Genomic DNA, 21,192 nt, shown 5'->3' with positions numbered 1-21,192 from the left:
CTGTCCCCAACTATCCCTCAGGTTAATCACAAGTCTGAATGCCTGGCACAGCCCTATTCTACGCATGCTCAGATCCGTATTGTTCAGTCTGGCTGCCCTTCACCTTCTTCTGGCATCCTCTCTATTTTATTCAGAGATGGGCTGAGACCCAAAGATTTACTGTGAAGGGTCGAGGATATTAAACACCCCTTAGCACTGGAAGAGGCCTCGCACATGAGAGGCAAACTCGTTGCTGAGACTTAATTACGCACAGATGTTGTGATGGGGTGCCAGCATGCAAGAGCAATCTATCTACAGTTTTAAAAGCTGAGCTGGGTTCACCGTGCAGAATTTGCTTCCTGCTTATGATGTGCTTAGGCAAAATTAATTACTTAGGAGCCTTCATTCCTCCATTGTCTTAGGAATGGTATGTGAGTTCTGGCAGCAGTGGGTCAGATCAGTATGTTAATTATTTACCAATTTGGCATCCTTGTTTCAAAAATCTGTGTTGTTGTTATTATTATTATTATTACATGTCTTGGTCTGGCAGTTGCTAGTTGGCTCCAGCCAGAGGATGATTCTGCTGTTTCCATGGAAACGGTGGAGGAGATTGTTGCGTTTGTCTGGCTCCGCACTCTGGCACTAAGGGGCACCTCTGCCAGGTTAAAGGTGGCAGAAACTCTGAGGTAAGCAGCAGACACAGAGTCAGAGAGCCTGGGCTAAAACTGGAACTCTACCCAAGACACGGCTGTGTAGAGGGATGGGCTAGAAGGGCTCACCATCAGGATGTGTCAGCATCCTGTCAGTACGACAGGGCCTGACACACTGAAATGCTCGCTCACTAAATACTGCATTCTCCCCCCTGAAGTCAGCCCTTTTTGGAGGCCTTTCTGAGCTCCCTGTCCTGGGTAGATTAAGCGTTTCCTCATGGGAAGCCACCAAAATAAATATGAAGGTCCACTGTGTGCACAACACTTTGTAAGACAGGCAATAATGTATCTGCTTTCTCCCATTAAGTGGGAAGTTTCTAGAGCGGCACCAAAAGGGGGCCTCCCACAATACACCAAGAGACCAAGGAAATAATAAATGTAGGATAAGGAAGAGGAAAACTGGTATGTGCAAGTGAATACACCTTTGAGGCCCTAAAGCCTTATACTTCTTTTTCTGTGTCACTGAGGAGCCTATGTGCCTGGTTCTCTGGGGAGCCCCAAGGTTTCTGCTCTATAGTTCTGCATACTGTAGTGTTGTCTAGAAACACTGTTGTAACAAAACTGTACTACAGGAGCAAATGTAACATGCATTTTTGGAGCCGGATCAGAGTACAGAAGTGTTAGCTGTCACCGTCACTCACTGCATGTTCTGTGGAGGGAGAGGCCATAGAACACAGGCCCACGGGGTACTCAGTGTCAAGCATGCAATGAACAGCTGGTTCAACAATCATATTAGGGTTCACTCTTGGAAATTGCCTTCAAGGGGCTTCCATGTGGATCTCCAATTACAAATCACTCACCTTAAGTTAGAAACTTTGGCCAAGAGATGTCCCAGCTCACGCCCTCTATGTAGGGACAGCCAGGGTAGGGCCCAACCGACCCCTGCACTCATCCTTGACGGTCCCGCTCTCCTACCTTTAGGAAGTCAAAGTGCCTGAGCATGTGGGCCACTTTCTCAGCGTTCCTCCCTTCATTCAGGAAGTCCAACTCGAGAGGCAGGTTCTTCTTCGCTTCATCCACCAGCCACATGAATTCAAAATCTGGGAAAAGTTGCTTCACGGCCAGGACAAGCACCTGAAAGCCACCAAGCAACCTGTCAGCCAGTCAGCCCACGGCCCCCACCACGGAAGGTACATGTCCTACCCCGCTGGGGGATGATTCTGTGCGCTGTGTATTCAGATGCTGATTACTGGGCCCAGAGATCAGGTCGCAGCCCTGACAGGCATTGCCAAGCATCTCCTGTCTTACTTTCATGTAAAAATTGTTTTCTGTCACCTCTGGTTGGTTAATAAAGAGCTGAGCAGCCAATAGCTGGACGGGAGAGAAGAGATGAGACTTCCGATCCCAGTGAGGGGGATCCTGGGTGGAGGAAGGAGAGGAGGGAGGTCACCATGAAGAAGTTGCCATGAGAGGCTACGAGAGACAGAGACACCATGGAAAGGACGGACGGAGCAGGAGCAGCCAGAGCAGGACCAAGATGGCAGGTGGCTGGGAAGTAGGCCAGACTGGCATAGTTGAGTTAAAACAGATGAGAACCCCGTCCAACTAAAGTGCAAGAAGCTTTTTAATAAATACAGCAGGTCTCCATGTCATTAGTTCAGAGCAAGGGCAGGTATAGAAAAGCCCTGAGCTTTTGCTCTATGCCCTGCCTGGGTCTCCCGTGAAATACACATGGGAGAGAGAACTGTTTTCCTGGCCTCTGCCACAATAATTGTACCAAGTCCAAAATGTTAAGAAGAGAACAGCATCCAGAAGTAACCTTGACGACTGTTGGCTAGGTACTGCCTGGCTGGGTACCCAGCATCTTGCTCCAAATCCACACAATCATGGGAGACATGTAGGAACATGTCATGTCACTAATCGGGGCTCTGAGAGTTCCTGTGATTTCTTTTTTTTACAAATCTGTACAGTTAGGAAGCCTTGTTTAAGGCAACTTCCATTATCTGTGATGTGGCCACGCCCATATTTGTTCAAATTTTTGTCATTGTTTTGTTGGTGATGGTGGTTGCCTGTGCCAGAGGCTAAACCTAGGGCCTTGCGCATGGTAGGTGGGCAAGTTCTCAATAACTGACCGAAATCCCTAGGCAGAGCTGTTCTTGCTCAACCTGCTAAGGGTAGAGAAGGTGCTTCCCACTGCAGCTGATAACTTCACTTGCTTCAGCCTTGAGGCTGGGATTGAAACAGTTGTGATATGGACTGAACATGCCTGACTCAAGGTTCTAGCATCACAAGTGCTCCAAGACTTCCTAAGTGCCCGCATTATATCACACATGGAGATGTTCACACCTGATCTCATGGCAGGCTGCATTCAAAAATGCAAGAGCACTAAAATTATTATATAAAATTTGCCTTCAGGCTACAAGGTAAAATGTATATGAGACATAAATGAGTTCTTTCTTTAGACACAGGACCATCCCCAAGATGCCTCATTATATAGGTGCAAAATTCCATAATCCAAAAAAGCCCAAAACACTCCTGGACCCAAGCATTTTTTATAAGAGAGATACTCACCCTGCCTTATTTTCTATGTTGTCTGCATAAGATAAGACTTCATAATTTTAAAAAAATTGGAATAAAGAAGCATCCAGACTTGACAAGACCGAGGCTTGCCCATCTAGATGAAGAATGCAGCATTTGGACACCTGGGTTCCCCGTGGATCCTTGAGTGATGAGACGACAGGGGTGGGGTGGGGTGGGGTGGGGTGGGGTGGGGAGTCTGACCTGGCATGTGGTGTGGTTCTGATGGTGTGAGTTAAACATCAGAGACAGAGGACAAGAGCCCAGTGGGAGGAGCCAAGCACGTGCCGAGGCTCCTCAGGCGTGGTGGGCTTAGTGACAGTGTCCCCTCACTTCCCACACTCCATTTCCAACCTCCAGAAGGACTCTCTGGATCCCCACTGACAGGCAGATTCTGTGCCTCCCTCCGTTGGTGCTGTTTAACACGTGAGAAAGAGAAAGTTCCAAATCTATTGCAAACCCATCACCCAAAGGACATGTGCTGCTCTGTCTGGAACCTTATGTCCTCTGTGATGTACCAGGTGCCATCCTGACAACCATCACACAGGGTTACCATGGTCAATTTCTAACAAAACCAATTTTAATTACACTGGACCGTTGTCTAATTTCTTTTCGGTCTTGTCTAGTCACTCACGGGCTAGACCTGTGACCTTACACCAACTGACTTCATTTGTTGTGTTTCTGTTTGTGTCTCATGAAACACGCAGTGGGCCAGGGTACTATGCATCAGATCCAGGCACCTGGACAGAACAGCCTACGTAAACTGCATCTCATCAGGTATCCTCAGATGACCCTCAGCTGCCACTGAAGTAGGGACAGAGCAAGTGAACAAAAAAATAAAAGTGGCTGTCACACGACTAAGCCCAGCCTGGGGGCCTCAGGACCATTGAAAGGGGCTGAATTCCTCTCTCTGAGTCCAAGTTCAGACAAAAACCAAAACAAACCAAAACCAAAGAAAACCAACCAACCAACCAACCAACCAAACAAACAAAAACCTTTAAGGCTTTTTGCTCAGGTCTAGATGCTCAGGAAAAAGGGCTCAGGAGAGGCCCAGGAGAGCAGCCCATGAGTTCCCTTACTTATACAATCGGCACTTGACATCTTGGGCCAAACCTGGGTCTACATAGGGTGGCCTATGGGAGCCTACACAGGTCTGTGCTGGGGGAGCTGCTTATCAAGCAGTCGTTACTCACTGTTTTCTATAGTTCATGCTATTTATGAAATTTTTAATTATCCTTAATATCCAAGCATACTAAAAGGTATTTTAAAGGTTTTTCCATCACTAATCATTCATATAATTAGTCAATCCTAATGCTATTGGTCACCATTAGTACTCTATGCCATTCATCACAAAGGCAGACACTTTATTAATATTCATTGCTAGTAGCTAATTAGTTCATTAATCCATAACCCCAAACCTTCACAGAACTCGGAGATCTGGGTTCCGAGTCACTGTGGGTGGTGGGTCCCACAGTGGTCACACGGGCCCTCTTACCAAGGAAGAATACAGGAAATCTGTGGGTATCTAAACCTGCAGATGATGTAGCCCTTTATTTCCTGTTCTTTTCTATACATAAAGGCTTATAATTCATAAATGAGGCATAGCAAGTCAGAAAAATACAAAATAATTATAATAATAATGCTGTAATAAAAGTTACACTGATGCAGTCTCTCAAAATTGTGCTCTCTTTTTGTGCTGAACTGACTGGTTGGCTGTGGGTAGCTGAACCCCAGATAACTACAAATTCTGAAAAAAAAAATCAAGCTGAAAAAAAAAAAAAGAGCATCTATTCTTCAAATGAGAGGTTTGCAGGCCAGGGAGAGGCCTCCGTGGGCAAAAGCACTCACTGCGCATCCTGATGGCTTGACTTCAATGCCCAAAATCCACAGTGGAAGGGGAGAACCTGACCTCCACACAAGGCCACACAAGGCTCTCTCTCTCTCTCTCTCTCTCTCACACACACACACACACACACACACACACACACACACACACGCAAACCATGCACATACCAGTTTGAGAGGAAGCCAGAAGTCTCGCTGTTACAGCGGGTCACCCTCCCCCCTATGTCAGGTGGTCAACTTCACATTCTGATAACAGTTACAAAGCCCAGGAAGTGCACTTCTTGGTTTTGCCCCTAGCTCAGGGGTTCACCAACCTCTGAGGTCCATTAGGTGAAGAGGAGGAAGGTAAGGGCCACGGGTGGCAGGGTAACTTTCGCTGGCTTATGAGAGTCGAGCCTTCCTTCACCTTCTCTGCTCACTGCTCACCCACCCAAGTGCCTAAGCCAAAGTACATTCATTTTGGTTTCTTTTTGACAACAGATGTTGCTAACGAAAATAAAACAGGTGTTATCTTCTGTTTGCCTTTTTAATTTTTTCCCCAAAATGCACTTCCTCCATAAAATTCTCCCAGCAGCCAGCGTTCTCACCAGCAGCCAGCGCTTACTCAACACTCGCAGATGTTTATTGGACACTCGCATGAATGAAGAAGTGAATCAGCAAATGAGCACATGAATATTTCAAAGTATTCAGCATCTCCGAGACAATTACACGCACGGTTGAGTGATGGGAACGGTTTGGGTTTGGGGATTTGACTGGAGAAAGGGGTTACCTCTGAGTTCCTGAGAACAGAGACTAGCTGAGAATTTCCTTTCAAATCTGGAGCCTGATCAATCAAGATACAGTCAGTAATGCCTCCCTCAAGATAAAGTAATAAAAATAGAGTAAGACACTGTGGCCCATGCCTGTGATGCCAGCACAAAGGGGAGTGGAGACAGGAGGAGTGCTGTGAGTTCACAAACAATCTTGGTTACACTAAGACGCTATGACAAAAAAGAAAAGAAAAATACAGGTAATGAAATTATTGCCCTATATAGTAACTGCCTCACAGTAGAGAAAAAAAATCAGTTGTAAGACAGACAAAAAGAATACAAAAACAAGATCACATGGAAGTCTGAAAACCAGTGACAGCTATATTGTTTGTTTGTTTGTTTGTTTGTTATTTACTGGGTTTCGGGAAGGTTGGTTTGGGGAATTTTTTGTTTGTTTCTGTTTTGTGTTTTAGATAGGGTCTCTATGTAGTTGGATATACTAGAGCTAGCTATGTAGTCCAGGTTGGCCTCAAACTCAGAAATTCTCCTGCCTCTGCCTCTCAAGTGCTAGAATTCAAACCATACATCACCAGGCCTGGCCATAGGGACAGTTATTTATAATCCCCAAAGGAAGGAAGTGAAAGCACCCGTCACTTAAGGCCCACCCTGTGCCAGCTCCATGTTACAGGAGCCCTTGGACCCACTCTCATTCACCCACCCTGCCCACTTCACAAAGAAGGAAAGTACTTCTAGGAGCCCCGAGAAACCCTGAAACAGTTCATAATTGCCTCGCCAGAATCGGAGCCCAGGGTTTTCTCAGTCCTTTCTAGTCCTGCTTTATACAAGGCACTGTGAGCTAATGCAATAGGAAACTTTGGTAAAGGGCAAAACACACTGGAGCCTCCTGTGACCAAATGCTAGAAAAGAAATGCTGCTCCATGCAAATTGGCACACGGAGAAAAGGCCCACACTGATCCGAGCTGGGGAAGACAGGAGCTGAGGACGACGGACACTGCTCAGAGTACGTAAACAGCCTGCCACTTAAAGGATCTTTTTCAAGTTAGAAAGCTGATGCCTTTTAGAACACAAAGATACAGAATAAACACATTTTTTCATGGGATGGCTAGCATTCCTGCATATTTATATATCTGTTTCTTTTAACTATAATCAGCTGTTAGATTTTGGTGCCGGTATAGAATTACCTAGCCGCCACCTCAATCGGTACACTTAGGAAAGAAACAGGATGACAGACAGCGTGAACATGCTACCCAAAAAGTTAACAACAGGACTGTCACCAGTCGTCCATCCCCTGGGAAAGGACAAGTGACATCAAGCAAGAGATCAGACATTGGCACTCAGGCTTGAGAGCTCTGCCTCAATGCATCTGACCACTTGGGGATTGTGGCACATGCATGGAGTGGCATTGGTCACAGCTTAGACCCTTCTTAGGAGGGCGACAGAGTGAGAGCTGCACTTCAGCTGCTGCAACAACTCTACAGGCAATGGCAGATGGAGACAGGGGTGGGGGCAGAGGGGAATGATAACATAGGATAGTGCTGTGGAGCTGGGGACAAAGGACTCATCGCCAGCTTACAGCCCACCGAGTGCCATTCTGCTCCAGCAGTGACCATGGCAGTAAATATGGCCTGCTGAAGTCCCAGCACCTTGGGTAGGAAGGAACTGCAGCGCTGGCTGCAGGTGGAAAGATGGTGCCCGTCCCCTCAGCCCTTCCTGCTGAATCACTGTTCCAATCTCGGGGCCCAATTAGTCTGGCTCCAAACAGCCACACAAATCAATAAGCGTCACTAGCTGCGCATCTCAAAATGGAGTTACCCCAACTGCTCAGGGGACAGTATCGGGTGATAATGACAAAGCGGGAAAGCATCCTGGCTGCACCTCTCTCTCCTGGACAATGTCACCGGGGTCACCAGGACTGTCAGATGTTGTGCTCAGAGTGACTTCCCTTTCTCAGGCATCTCTCTACACTGTGTCCCAGAGACAGTCCCCATCCCCAAGGGTCTGGTTTGCAGAAAACACCAAACCTTAGGGTGGGATGTGTTCCTGCATACCAACCCAGGAGCCACTCCCCCACCTTTCTGGCTCAGCTGATTCTGGGACATCCTCCTGTCCACCAGGGAAGATGGGGCTTCACATTCAAGGTGATGTCATTTCTCTTGCCAGGACAATTAATGCCAGAACAGCCATGGTATCACTACCTCAAGCAACAACAAATGAGAAAACCCCTAGGGAACTTTGTTGTTGTTGTTTGAAAAGAAAATAAGAGAGAGCGCAAGCCTTCTTTGGCATCTGGATGTCACCAGAGCTGAGCAGCTGTTTGGGATCGACAAGGGACAGTACGTTAGAAGGACAAACCAGGAAGCTGAGGAAGCTACTGGACAACTAAAGATGGGAAGAACCTTGGTGCTTACAAACCATGGTGAGGTGTCAGATCAGTCCACCTTGGGGCAACTGGTCCAGGTGCTCGCACACCTGAGAGGACGTGAGCATCCCACCTGCGTCATTTCTCTATGGACACTCTACTTATTGCATCGCAACTCTTATTGCTTCAACTCTTCCTGTCCTCCGTCCTCATATGAGATGGCTGTTCGGATTTATAAGCGTGCCTTCCTAACAAAGCAAATATCCAGAGGCTAAGCCGATCAGTCCCTCTCTGTTTAGTAGGAATCACTTTCCAGGAATCACTAATCAGACTGACCTTCCTATGGTGAGACACAAGCCTGAAGGCATACAATGCCCAGAACTGGTATGGAAGAAAGCCCAGCAGTCTATGCAGGTAAGCCAGACACCTACACCCGTCCATCGGCTTCTGAACCTTAGGTGTCCCCTAAGAGTAAAACATTCTCCTGCCACACAGGTGAGAGCCACTTTCTAGAGTTTTGTCAGCCCTAAAATAAAGATATCACTTAGATCTGGACTTGGGAGAGGAAAAAAAAAAACCCTCATTTCAAATGTAAAACAACATAAGCTTTCTAATTGAGATCTTGGTTTTCCAGTGGAGAAAGGTAACCATGATGGGACTTTCCCACCTAGGACAAGGCCTGCTGGTCCTGCTGATGGCTGGGTGGGTAGCAGGATCAGACTTTCTACAGCTGCCCTCCTGGATCTCTGCTCTACCCGTGCTCCTAACCCTAACCCCTCCCAGATACTGCCAAGAATGACATGGCACGCTCTGCAGAGGACCTGCCGGGCATACTTCCCATCCAAAAGCATCTGATGCTGACTTCCGGAAGGAAGACTCCAAACCTTTACTACTTTATAGCCATCATTTCTTTCTCTTCGTTTTCCTTGAATTATATATATTTTTTATTAGATATTTTCTTTATATACATTTCTTAAAGAGTCAGTTGAGGATCTGAACAGAGCGAAGTGACAGCTGTCCTCCTAGCCCATGGGGGCTATGATACATGGCTGTGCAAAGGTAGGCTCTTGCCCAACACTAGAGCCACCAGAAACCCATGGATCCTCCCTGGCTCCTGTTCTCTCCCAGCTATGACCATGCCTTCATCTACCAAGAGAATCTCTAAAACCTCGGGTCTGCAACACATGACCCAGGCCACTCGGCAGTGAAAGACACGCAGCAGCTATTCCAAACTTTCACCCCCTCGAGCCTCCGATGCCACCTCCTACCCTCTCATCTTGGCAGATGGTCTGGCCTCCTACATCAGAGAAAAAATAGAGGCTATCAGGCTGGTACACACTCTGCTGCCCACCTTCCTTCCCCTCTCCAGGGTCCCACATGCTCATCCATGCCCAGCCTTTATTGCCTTCTACTTTCCAAGCAAAGACTCATCAAAAGCCAATGCCTTTTTGTGTTCTTGGTACCCAGTCTCCTGAATCTCTGCCCGAACGTCTCAGTTATGTCTCTCTGTTGAGACTACAGCATCCCTTCCCCGTCAACTAAGGCCTACTCATGTCTCAGGAGCACTGACACCTGTGCCCAGCCTCCCATGCCTGAACACTGGACAAGAGAATTTTACACTGTGCCTCCACTTTCTTGAATCTCAATTCTCCTTCACCACTCAAACCTTCACAGCTGCTCTTCCTAGCACCTCTCTACCAGTGCTCCTAACCCTACCCAACCCCCCCCCCCCCAACTCAAAATACCCTTTTCTGTGCCTTCCTGGTTTGACCTCCCACTTGGCAGTGCTACGTAATTCTGGGAAACTCTATTTACCAAAACGGCTAGGACAATATTCCCATTCCATTATGCTTCTGGAACCTCCTATACTCAATACCTTTCTAACCCAGAGCAATGTCTTTTTTCCCCCAACTAGACTTCAGCTGATATACATAGGCAAAGACACCCACTAGTAATCACTTACACCAGAAATCGAAGACATTTCTGACTCTTCCTTGGCCCCCTCCCCATGAGGAGCTGGTCACAAGACCTGGATGACTCCCCCACTGAACCCGGCTCACTTCTCTACCCCCACGATTCTGTCTGTCTTGCTTCCTATTTTATCTCTCACACCAACACAACAGCTCTCAGTTAGTCTCCTGGCTACGCAGACTTTGTGCTTCCCCAATGCATTCTCCTGACTGCCAACCCACTTTGATTTCCAGCGTATATCTGATCATGACAGGCTCCTGATTAGAATTCTTAAATGGTTCCCTACTGACTACTGAGAAAAAGGTTGTCAGTCAAACAAGTATGTCACTGTTGACTGTGGCTACTGCTCCACATCTGAGCTTGGGATAAGGGCCCTCTCTTGTCCTGCCTATCTTTCCTCTCTTACTCACAACCACTCCTACCATCTGAGCTCGTGATCATTCTCCAAGCTCTGTCTGCTCCTAGTCTTAGGGCCCTCCCCCATGCTAAGCTATCCTTGTACTGCCCAGTAGTCTCATGACTCCTTCAAGTGCACAAGAACGCTAACCCTCCAGGGAAGCCCCCTTGTCAAGTCCACGCAGCCAGGCACAGTGCCTTTCTATGTTGAGAGCTCAGGTTCCTACTTGATGGCTGTTTGTTTATATGCCTGTCTCCTATACTCCTGTACTCCATAAGAAGGGTGGGGACAGAGCTCATTTCCTCACACGCCATCCGCACCCACGTAACATGCAATGAGAACAGACCTCAATACACATGTTTAGTTTACAATGAGTTGCAAGTAGAGTCTAGATTAAGAAAAGGAAGAGAGCCTAGGAAGGTGAGAGACATACAGAAGCAACAGACTGTTGCCCTGCATATAGAAGGACTGGCGACTTCTCCAATAGTAGGAGCACACACTCTACCCCCACCCCTGACACACACACCTTGGTCTAGACACACATGTAGAAGATTCCAGAAGCACACAAGGCCCTCTAGGGATTTCCCTAGGGCCATTTGCAAGCATCTAAGTTTGTTAACTCAACACAAATGTCAGATAAGCAAACGAGTCACCTGATGAGTATTTCTGTGGGATCTGCACACCAGTGTTCTCTGCCATAGCTTATCACGTGTCCTCTCATGCTATAACCAAACACGTTAAGGTACAGCTCCGGCTACCCCTGAGGGGATCACCTTTGGTTCCTCTCATTTCTCCTGCATCTCCCTGGAGGTCTCCCTGTGACTCAGGTCCCCATCAGGACCTGAATCAGCTTGGCCCCATCGGCTTGTGCATCACGTTCTGAGACACATCCCAGAGCATTTCCGGGACGAATCAAGAACTGACCAACCCTGCCAGGGTGTGACTGCGAGCTCACACCAGGGTATGACACAGCCTGGGTCGTGTCTCAGCTCTCCTCTCCCACTCTGCTCCTCGGAGGCCACAGTCCACCCACCAGCCTGAGTAACTATCTGGGAAGCTGTCTGGCTCCTGAGGAAAAACAAGACTGAGGAACAGGAAAGAAAACGGGGAGCACCCACCTCCATCAGGAGAATGTCCTTAGAGCTTTGAGCCTGAACCTTCGGGTGCTGGACCTTAACTGCCACTGTCCGACCATCATGCAACACCGCCTTGTGGACCTGGGCCAGGGAGGCTGCCCCAAGAGGGGTGTCATCGAAGCTCAGGAACAAATCGTGGATCTGTCAGGAGGAGAAAGAGAACAGACTGACTAAAGGAAGCGTGGCCTAATTTGGTGAGAGGGCATTGTGTCCCACAGCAGATTTACTGCCGTATCAGTTAGTTGTGTGGATCCCAGATGGCCCTTTTGCTATCATCAGAATTCACACCAGAATCATGGACAGCACAGGGAAGAACAGGACAGGACAGGAAACATGTATGGAGAACACGATTACACAGGAGTGCAGAAGCTCTGTGACTCCCATCGAAGGCCAAAGAAACACAGGGTCTCATCTGCCCATTTAATGATCCACCACTGAGTCTGCTGAATCATAAAAAGTTAACAGAGCTGGGGCCAGAGCAGCATGACAGGCCAGATGGAAGACATTCCAATCCTACGAACCGAGAGAGCTCGGGGACCTTTAAGATGGAGCCTCCGAATCACAGCCATCAATTACCTTTTGCCTGAGTAGCAGCCTCGACATGGACTTCTGGGCCACTGCTGGCCTGGCCACACCCTAGCAGGTTCCTGGGGCTGCCAGACACCTAAAGTGAGCCTCTGGGAGTGTTCTTGCCTCTTCTGTGCCTCAGTTTATTTCTGCATGATATAGAAACTGCACTTTCTCTTACATCTTCTCTTTCTGACTACTTGGTCATGGCTACATGGTCCAGATACAATCATCCCGCCCCTCAGCACTGCCCCTTTCTCTCCTCAAACTTGAGATACCAAAGGCCCCACAGCTACCATCCCAATCCTGTTTGCTAATCCTACGGCACAAATGGTTCCCACCTCCCTGCCACCATTCCTGTACCTTCTTAGTTTCATTCTATCTACCAAAATTCTGTAGAGGCTAAGGCCCAGGCATCATGGAAGGGCCACAGAAGTTGGTCATGAGGAACAGAGCTCCGATGGATCACTTGTCCCCATCCTAGTGTCTAGATCTCCTTGTTCCCCCAACAACACACTTGCTGTTCCCTCCCTCTTCTGTGAGTTCCGGGCTCCTGAGGACAAGATTCTCTTGTATTATCTACTCACATGCCTGAGCTTTACCTGGGCAGCTGTTACTCCCGATGAGATCTCAGCCTGGCAAGTCAGAAAGCAGCCCTAAACACCCCAGTTGGCTCAGAAATAAGACATGTGGCCCAACTAGTCCATCCAGAACTAACTTTTTTTTTTTAAATTAGGTACTTTCTTCATTTACATTTCCAATGCTATCACAAAAGTCCCCCATGCCCTTCCCCCTACTTTCCCCCCCTCCCACTTCTTGGCCCTGACGTTCCCCTGTACTAAGGCATATAAAGTTTGCAAGACCAATGGGCCTCTCTTTCTACTGATGGCCGACTAGGCCATCTTCTGATACATATGCAGCTAGAGACAGGAGCTCGGGGTGAGGGTGGGGGGTGGTATTGGTCACAGAACTAACTTTTATGTATCTGTTTAAGGAACATGCTTTCTATTGTACCTGAGAAGAAAAACACAACTCCATGGGGCATGCCAAAGGTCATAGAAAAGAAACAAAGAAAGCAGAGCCAAGAAATGGGGAAGTAAATCCTAGTTAGTTGTAGCCCCTTGATCTAGACATCCCTGACTACCTAGCCTATAATTCCTTTCTGTTTGCTTGTTTGCTTGCATAAGTCAGTTTGAGCAAAGGTATCTGACAGAGGCCAGGGGCTCTGACTGACACAATGTGTTCTCGAGTACCCATGAGATAAATGGCATGAGGGAGACCCAGGCCAAGGCCCCTTAGACACTCAGTGACTGTGGGTTTCGGCCTCTCTCTGCCCCCTTACTGGGACAAGGACCCAGGAACAGTATGAGGCAGGGATTCTGCTACTGCCTAGTGAGATCCACACAGACCCCTTTAAAGACCAGTAGTGCCTAGAGGACCACCAGAGAGACCATTTTCCAAGGAGGAGCTGTGGACCTTGCCCGATCTGCCTGTGGCCTCATTCCCTACACCTAGCCTTTGCCAGGCCCAGGGAACGTCACCTCCTTATCTGAGAAGGACAACCAGTTCCAAACCTGTGTCATTGTGGGGACACTGCAGAGTCACTGCTACTGAAGAGTGACATGGCACCTCTAGAGCTCTGTGACAAGAACAGCTGCCAAGAGCACCCCACAGGGAAGTGGAGGGAGAGGGAGGAGAGGACTGAGGCAAGCAGATCCTAATCTCTGGGGTGAGAGGAAGCCAGGCTTTGCTGTTTCACCCAGGGACAGGAAGCTCCCAACCCCCAACCTCCTGCCCTCATCAGGGGATGGAGAAAGCCCCAAGATAACACCTAACTCCAGCAGCTAACTCAGCACTGAGCCATCCCTAGCAGTAATGGGTTAACAAAATTCTCAGTTTGACCAGAAGAAGCAACAGAGCAGAAAGGGTACAAGGCAAACCCCTGACCCATCCTAAGCATCCCTGAACCCCAAGTACCCCAACATCCCTGCAGCCATCTTTCCTTCTCTAACTAGAAGTAACTCCTACACCTTCCCATTCTCACACTAACACATGCACACATGCTAACACATACATGCATACACATATACATACACATACACACAAGCATACACACATACATACACATACCCAATAATTGATTGCTAGTGGATGCTCCTAGCTGGCTTATAAAAAAAAAAAGGTAATTAAAGATCGGTACTGCAGCCTGTAATTAAATATGAATAAAGTATCTCTAAATGGAACCTTAATTCAAAGTGTTCAGTGAAAGTACTTTATGCAGATAGATAGCAAGGAAAAATAGACCCTGTCCCGAAAGCAGAATTATATCCCCCCTCCCCCAGCAGCTGAAATAAATGCTGCCCCTCCCTTCCAGTTGCGAAGGACCTGCCTCCTTCCCTGGCCCTCTCGGCAGAAAGCCATTAGCAGAAACAAACTGCAGCATTTTCAGCAATTACATTCAAGCAGGGCCCTCGGCTGCCTCCAGTCCCTTCTGGAAACTTGTCTCCTTCCACTGCCTGGCTCCCTGTTCCTTTTCCCTCCCCCTGCACCCCCTCCCTGGGTCTGGCGGCAAAATCAATTAAGTAAAACAGCTGAATTTTAAAATGGTTGGTTGTGTGCTTTTTAATTACCATCGGTCTGAGATTCAAATATATTGATATGATCATCTAGAAAAGAAAAAAAAATTCTCAGAGAGAAAGTTGTTCCAGCTCTGTGGAGAGCAAAACTGAGAGTGAGAAAGAAATGGACTGACAGACAGAACACAAATGTAAATCTTTTATAAGGAAAGCCATTGATCAGGCAAGAAGAACAGGACCCTCCCTGGGGCTTCAGTTGTCCCAGGACCAGAAGGAGCATTGTGCCTCTACAGGCAGAGATTTGATGGCAGACCTCTGGGTTCCCAGAAGTTAAGGCCACGGGGCATCTTTTCCAAAATGCCACATGGAGTGGCTAAGCACTGGCCAGGAGCTTCATTTGACTAAAAATAAAACAACAAGAGTCATGTTGGCTTGAAGAAGCTAGGGAGCTCTTCTTCGACTCAGTCTCTTAGCCAGCCACACCACTGTCTGAAGGGCGCACAGCCTGAGGCCCCAAATGACTACTGGCTCAAGGTCCCAGGTTAGGGCAGGGTGAGGATGGACTTTCTTATAAAGCCCAACATCAAATATCCCATTCTGTGGTCCCCATACTCATACAGTGTCATTATCATAGGCATCTCCCAGGCCCTGGGCCAGCCTGGCTCCGGGTGAAGCTAGGAGTCTGTCTCAAGCAGGCCTAGATGCCAAGGCCAGGCATCTAAGAGCTCGGGTGATGCCCTGGGTGCCTGATACAGACCAATGCAGCAAGGTTCTTGGTGAGAGGCAAAGGCTGGTTACCATGGCATCAGCAACCAAGAACATCTGGCTCTCTCTTGTGGGGTTGGCCCACCCATATCTGGCTGGGTTCCAGCTGCCACCCATTCAAGCCTGATGGGCAGCCTCAGACTACGCTAATGGAGTAGCTAGCAGGAGCCTCAGCCTAAGGCAGTCAGGACAGCTCCAGCCAGCCAGGACCCTGCAAAATGCCTTGAACCAAACACTACCAATGCATCCCTGCCACCCAGCTCTACCTTGAGTCCATCCCTCACCCCTGCTCCTCTAAGCAGCACCCCATCGCCCCATGCTCTAGAACACATCCTGGTTTGTAGTTCGCCCTCCCCCACCTTCAAGGCCATGCCTTTGCCTTCTAAGGTCACCTTTGACAGTGATAGCAAATGAGTGGCTGTAGGGGTGCTTTCACTCCGCCTGTAAACGCCCCTCCCCTCGTGGAGCCTATTCCCTTTCCCTTAAGTGTGAACTGGGATTCATGACCCACTCCCAAGTTACAGAAGCACTCCAATAACCAACCAACCAACCAACCAATCAATCAATCAATGTCTCTGTCTCCCTCTCCCCCTCTCTTCTCTCTCCCTCTCCCCCTCTCCCCCTCCCCCCCTCTGTGTGTGCAGGTCTGTATGTCTCCCTTCCTCCCTCCCTCCCCTCCCTACTCTTGGATTTTTTTAGGAGGAACAGCTGTCCTGTCACAGCTCATTCCTATGATAGGTAAGGGACCAGGTTTTCTGCACACAGGGAGCCCCCTAGACACTGACTTTCCAGCCCCAGACAGGTCCTCAGATGACCACAGCCTCATGAGACCCCCTGAGCATGTTTATCAGTGTTAAATGCCAGTTTGACTGGATTAAGTCCCACAGAGGGACCTAGCAAAGTGTTCCTCTGGCTGTGCCTGTCTGTCGGGGCGTTTCCAGAGGAGGGTGACCTGGGGGTCAGGAGAATGAGAAGACCCACCCTCTAATTAGGTGCAGTCCATTTGGCTGAAGATTCAGACAGAAAAAAATTTCCTTCTCCCTTCTAGAGGTGGAACCATGACCTCCTCAGGCCCTGTACTTTAGAATCATGGGGACCCCAGGACTTCTTCCAGAAGCCTCCCATAGGCCCCACCCCTGGGTGGGGGTTGGGCTGCAGATGGAAAACAGCCCAATGGTTGTCCAGCTCTGAGGCTCTCTGACTTCAGCTGAAGTCTCCATCTTACAGGCAGTCTATCATGGGAGTCCTGATCCTCCATTATCACATGATCAGTTCCCTAATGAATCCTCCATTGCATGTTTACCTCTACTGAAATCTTCTCAACTGGTTCTGTCTCTATGGAGAACCTTAATAACCTTGATCCAGAACCAGTCAGTAAGCCACTCCTGAACTCCTGGTCAACAGAAACTTTAAAACAAACAAAGAATGCTTATTGTTTTAAACCACTAGGTTTGAGGAGTTGGGGGGTAACGTTTTATGCAGTGACAGCCAAGTGATACATCCAGCCATACCCATGCCAGACATCACTAATCCATCCAGCATTTGTTGCTCCTGTAGCCCTATGATGCCTTACTATCTCTCCCAACACAGAGCTCCAGACAGTCAGCCACTGCCAATGGAACACAGCCAATACACCATTCTTTCACCCAATGCAGACCTATAACTCAGCAGAAATCATGTTAGTGCTAGGTCACTGAGCCAACAAAACATCATCTTTCTGCCCCTAAAGAGACCCCCTAAAAGGAAGATAATCACCTCTTTGAAAAACAGAGTGCTTTAGTGCTTGCTACAGCAGATAACGTACCTGCATTCACCATGTCACCTAATCCTGAAGGCCACACCTGGGGAGCTAAGGCAAGAATCTCTCCAGTATGGCCCCACAGACCCTATGCTAAGAGGACATAGCATTGCTTTCTCACTTTCCACTTCTGCATTCAAGGTGAGACATCCCCACCTTCAGCTTTCCACTCACAGCTGCCACCTAAATCTAAGGAACTCCTAACAGCAAGAACAGCCCGAGCGACACGGGCCTCCATGGTCTGCGGCATGCTCTCTCTGGGCTCTAGGGATCACCTTGTCAGCACTGCAGAACCCTTAGCTACTGCTATCACTGAATTGGAAGGAAATGAGGGACCAGCAGCAGAATCTTAGGTCAATGTGGCAATGGTCCTGAGAGGAGGCCAGCCCAGTGCAACTCCTGCAGTTGCTCATCTCCAGACTTCAGCAATCAACCACTCGCTCTCCCAAGGGCCTTTCCACTCAGACCATGCATCTTTCTTTTCTATTCTTGTTTGGTCTTCTTTCTTTCCTGTTTTTGGTTAGTTGGTTAGAATTTTTTGCTGGTTTGGTTTGGTTTCATTTTGAAGAGAAGATCTCAGGTAACCCAGGCTGGCCCCAAACTCATTCCATAGCTGAGAGTGATCTTGAACTTCTGACCCTCCTTCCCACTGCCTCTCGAGTGCTAAGGGTACAGTGTGTGCCAGTGAGCCACGTATGTGATGCGGAGGACCAAAGCCAGGGCTTCTTGCACACTAAGTAAGCACTCTATCAACTGAGCTACATCTCCAAGCTTCTTTCCTCCTGTAAGATGGTGGCAAAGACCAAAGACCCAGGGACACACTATGGTGCCTGTGAGCATCCCTCTAGGACATGCTGGTCAACAGCTGGTCAGGACAATCAGACCTGAGGGGCAGTGCACTATGGAGATTCTTATATAAATGCTGATGAATATCCAGGTTCAGATCTTGATTCCATTATATACCAGTTCCAACAGGTCACATACCCTTCTGCCTGCCTTTTTCATCTATAAAATGCTTACTGTAAAAACAATTTTGTAGGGCTGATGCAGGACATCATAGCCATAGAGTAGGTATAGCATGGCCCCGTAGACCGCCAACAGCTGCAGAAGTAGAAAGGACATGCCTGCACAGTGGTTCCAGCTGTGGGGACACAGTGGTATTACATAGAATGTGGGACAGAGATGCTCGACTCTATCCTGCCCAGTCATGATATAAGTCACTTTCTTCATTTCCCCAGAGCAGTCCTCCTAACCAACTCGTCCAGTTAGACTTCTTTCTCCTCTGATCTATCGTCTACCACAAACACAACCGGACCGTGTCACTTCTCCCTGTGTAAGTCACCTCACCAGGAGCCAATGGTCCAGGTCCCTAGCAGCCCCACCAGGGCTTCTCTTTTCCAACCTCCTGCCTCTGACCCAACCAGAAGACTTGCTTAGACCTGAACTACTCCTCCCGGCCCCTACAGATCTCCACATATGTTATGGCCTCCACCTGAAAGGCTCACCTTCCCTCACACACCCCTGACTGCCACCTCCTCAGACAGACCTCCCATGCCCTCCCTGAGAACAGTGGTCACGGCTGCACATCCCCCTCCTCCTGTCTCCCCTCAGTCTTCTCATTCCCCAGCATCGCATCCCAAGTGCCTGACCGTGCTCAGGCAGTTATGCACTTTCTAGTGAGCGTCTAAAGCTGAGATTAGGTTCCCTGGACTCATTGTGGAAAGGGGGTTTGGATTCTCCCCTGGCCAGGGTTGCTGAAACATCTCCCCAGCGTGACCACAGCTCCTTCTAGGTAGCCCTGGGCACCTCCTTGGCACTGGGTATCTTGAGAGCTGTGGCTGAAGGAACTCTAGGGAATTTTCTAATGTTAATAATGATTAATAAAAAGCAGATAAACACCCAGTGTGGCTGGCCAGCCCAGGAAGCCATTCCATTAGAGCTGTCATTCATTAGTGGTGGGGGAGGGACAGTCCAACCAGATCTCTTCAGCTTAAGCAAACCTTCTGTAAATTGTAGGCTGCAGGCACTGACATTTGATAAATTATTCTTCATAATCCACCATTGCCAGTCATAAATCTAATCCTTCAACTTCCCCCATCTTGATAACTCCTACAGTCTGGAGGGGGTGGGGTGGGGTATATGCTCCTGCCTATGAACAGAGGTCTCTGAGACAAGAGACTTAGAGATCCTAGCTAGAGAAGATTATGAGATCGTGACCCCTTCCCCACCCCGGCCAGGGCACAGCCTGAGCAGGTGTCCCCCGGGTGATCAGAGCTTAGGAATGAGCCACGCTTGAAGCTGCAGTCACCAAGGCAGGTGAAGTGCTCTGGTGGAACAAGAGTCAAGATATGGCCAATACATAGGACCAGAAGTCTGGAACTTTCCAGTGCCAGCTGGCACCAGAAGGCCTTCCCACCTCCTTGATTCTGAACCTAGGTAAGCCCAAGGGAGCATCAGGAGAACTTAGCTTCCCGGGAACGGGATGTTCAAATCAACCACAGACAACACCTTATATTTGCATAACGTTTGGTATCCTCAAAGCACTTTTACCTAATTTTCCACTCTCTCTGGAGGTTAGTTAGAGGAGCTGGTATCAACCCCATTTTACAGAGGACAACATGTTCACCAGAAGCCGTTACTCTTTTACACGTACAACAAGAATTTCCTAGGAGACGAACCAGTGCAGGGCACTGTAGCTATCACTGGAGACTGAAGGGGAAGGAAAAGGAAGTATAACATGAATCCAGTCACCATCCTCTGAAGTTACTAGCAGAATGTAAGGGAAGTACGGGCAGATATAGAAACATACCAACTCAGTGCAAATGAGGAGAGCAATGGCTGGTCCTCCTGAGCACGGAGAAGGGAGAGGGACAGAGCGCTAGCACTCGACAAACAGAACATAGGCGTGGGCAGAGAGGGTCTCCGACAAAAGAGCAGAGTGAGACCTGAAGACTGAGGAGTCAGTGAAGTTGCTAACAGAGAGAAAGAAGTGCCTTCCAGGGGAGAGAGAGCGATGAACTGAGCAAGGGCATACAGTGACAAGAGGGAGCCAAGGATCTGATGGCTCCCAATCCAGAATCCAGAGCACCTTGGGCTTCCTGGCCCCTCACCAGAGAAGGGTCCTCTTACAAGAGAGCAAGCCCAGTGTTCTGTGCAGCTCATGAATTCTAACAGGCTCAGCTTCACCAATCTGGCAGGCCTTCTCCAATCACCTTCAGATATCCCTAGGCTCAAAACAAGAGCTGCGGGATACAATGTGCAGTATGGTGTCCTTCACTTATGGCTGCTCCACTTGCTGTTGGGACAGGCTTCCTGAACTCTGGGCAGTGGCAGCATGCCTAAGCTATGTTGCCATACCTCAAAGTCCAGAGCAAGGGAATCTAGAACATGCGTGCAGCAAAAAGTTCTCGGGACTCCCTTTCCATGTGAGGAAGACATAGTGCCAAGGAATTTAAAAGGATGGGAAACTCAGCTGCGGCACGTCCACCAAAGCTACGAGGAAAGAGAACATGCTGCAGCTATGGGGCTGGGAAGACAGCCCAGTGGGCACTATGCTTTCTAAACCAGCAAAAGGACCTCAGCTTGGATCCCCGGCACCTACAGAAAAGGCTGGGCAGCAGCATGTGCCTGCAGTCCTGGCACTGCAGATGTGGACACGGGCCGTCGGTCAGCCAACCTAACCAAATCAGCCAGCTGTTCCGTGAGAGACCCTGTCTCAAAACAAGGTGGGAACCCACGGTGGTGGTGCACACCTCTGATCCCAGCACTCAGGAGACAGAGCGGGTGTCTCTGAGTTTGAGTT

General features: G+C 48.7%; 1 protein-coding gene and 1 long non-coding RNA gene across 23 annotated transcripts in view; one reads left to right on the top strand and one right to left on the bottom strand.

Annotated features, from left to right (window-relative positions):
• Positions 1 to 21,192, bottom strand: part of Adck1 (aarF domain containing kinase 1) — a 101,233-nt gene that overhangs the window by 18,881 nt on the left and 61,160 nt on the right. For 18 of the 20 annotated variants that reach the window (XM_006516246.3, NM_001277296.1, NM_001277297.1 and 15 more), the window contains 2 exons: positions 11,667 to 11,825; positions 1,605 to 1,763 (listed from right to left, as the gene is read on the bottom strand). In XM_006516246.3, the coding sequence (XP_006516309.1) occupies positions 1,605 to 1,763; positions 11,667 to 11,825 (318 nt within the window). The remainder of the gene's footprint in view (positions 1 to 1,604; positions 1,764 to 11,666; positions 11,826 to 21,192) is intronic. The other 2 variants (NM_001361599.1, NM_001361601.1) reach the window with 1 other exon arrangement.
• 4930473H19Rik (RIKEN cDNA 4930473H19 gene) lies at positions 613 to 8,735 on the top strand. Of its 3 annotated transcripts, NR_166711.1 has the most exons (3): positions 613 to 665; positions 1,611 to 1,819; positions 7,982 to 8,735. It is a non-coding gene; the product is annotated as an RIKEN cDNA 4930473H19 gene (long non-coding RNA). The 3 variants fall into 3 exon arrangements; NR_166713.1 differs by lacking the exon at positions 7,982 to 8,735 and having other exon boundaries at positions 1,668 to 1,999; NR_166712.1 differs by lacking the exon at positions 7,982 to 8,735 and having other exon boundaries at positions 1,611 to 1,999.

The sequence above is a fragment of the Mus musculus genome, chromosome 12, assembly GCF_000001635.26.
Source record: "Mus musculus strain C57BL/6J chromosome 12, GRCm38.p6 C57BL/6J".
In the NCBI taxonomy this organism is placed as follows: domain Eukaryota; kingdom Metazoa; phylum Chordata; class Mammalia; order Rodentia; family Muridae; genus Mus; species Mus musculus.
Note: the sequence above shows the minus strand (reverse complement) of the source record. Positions and strands in the feature narration are given on the sequence as shown.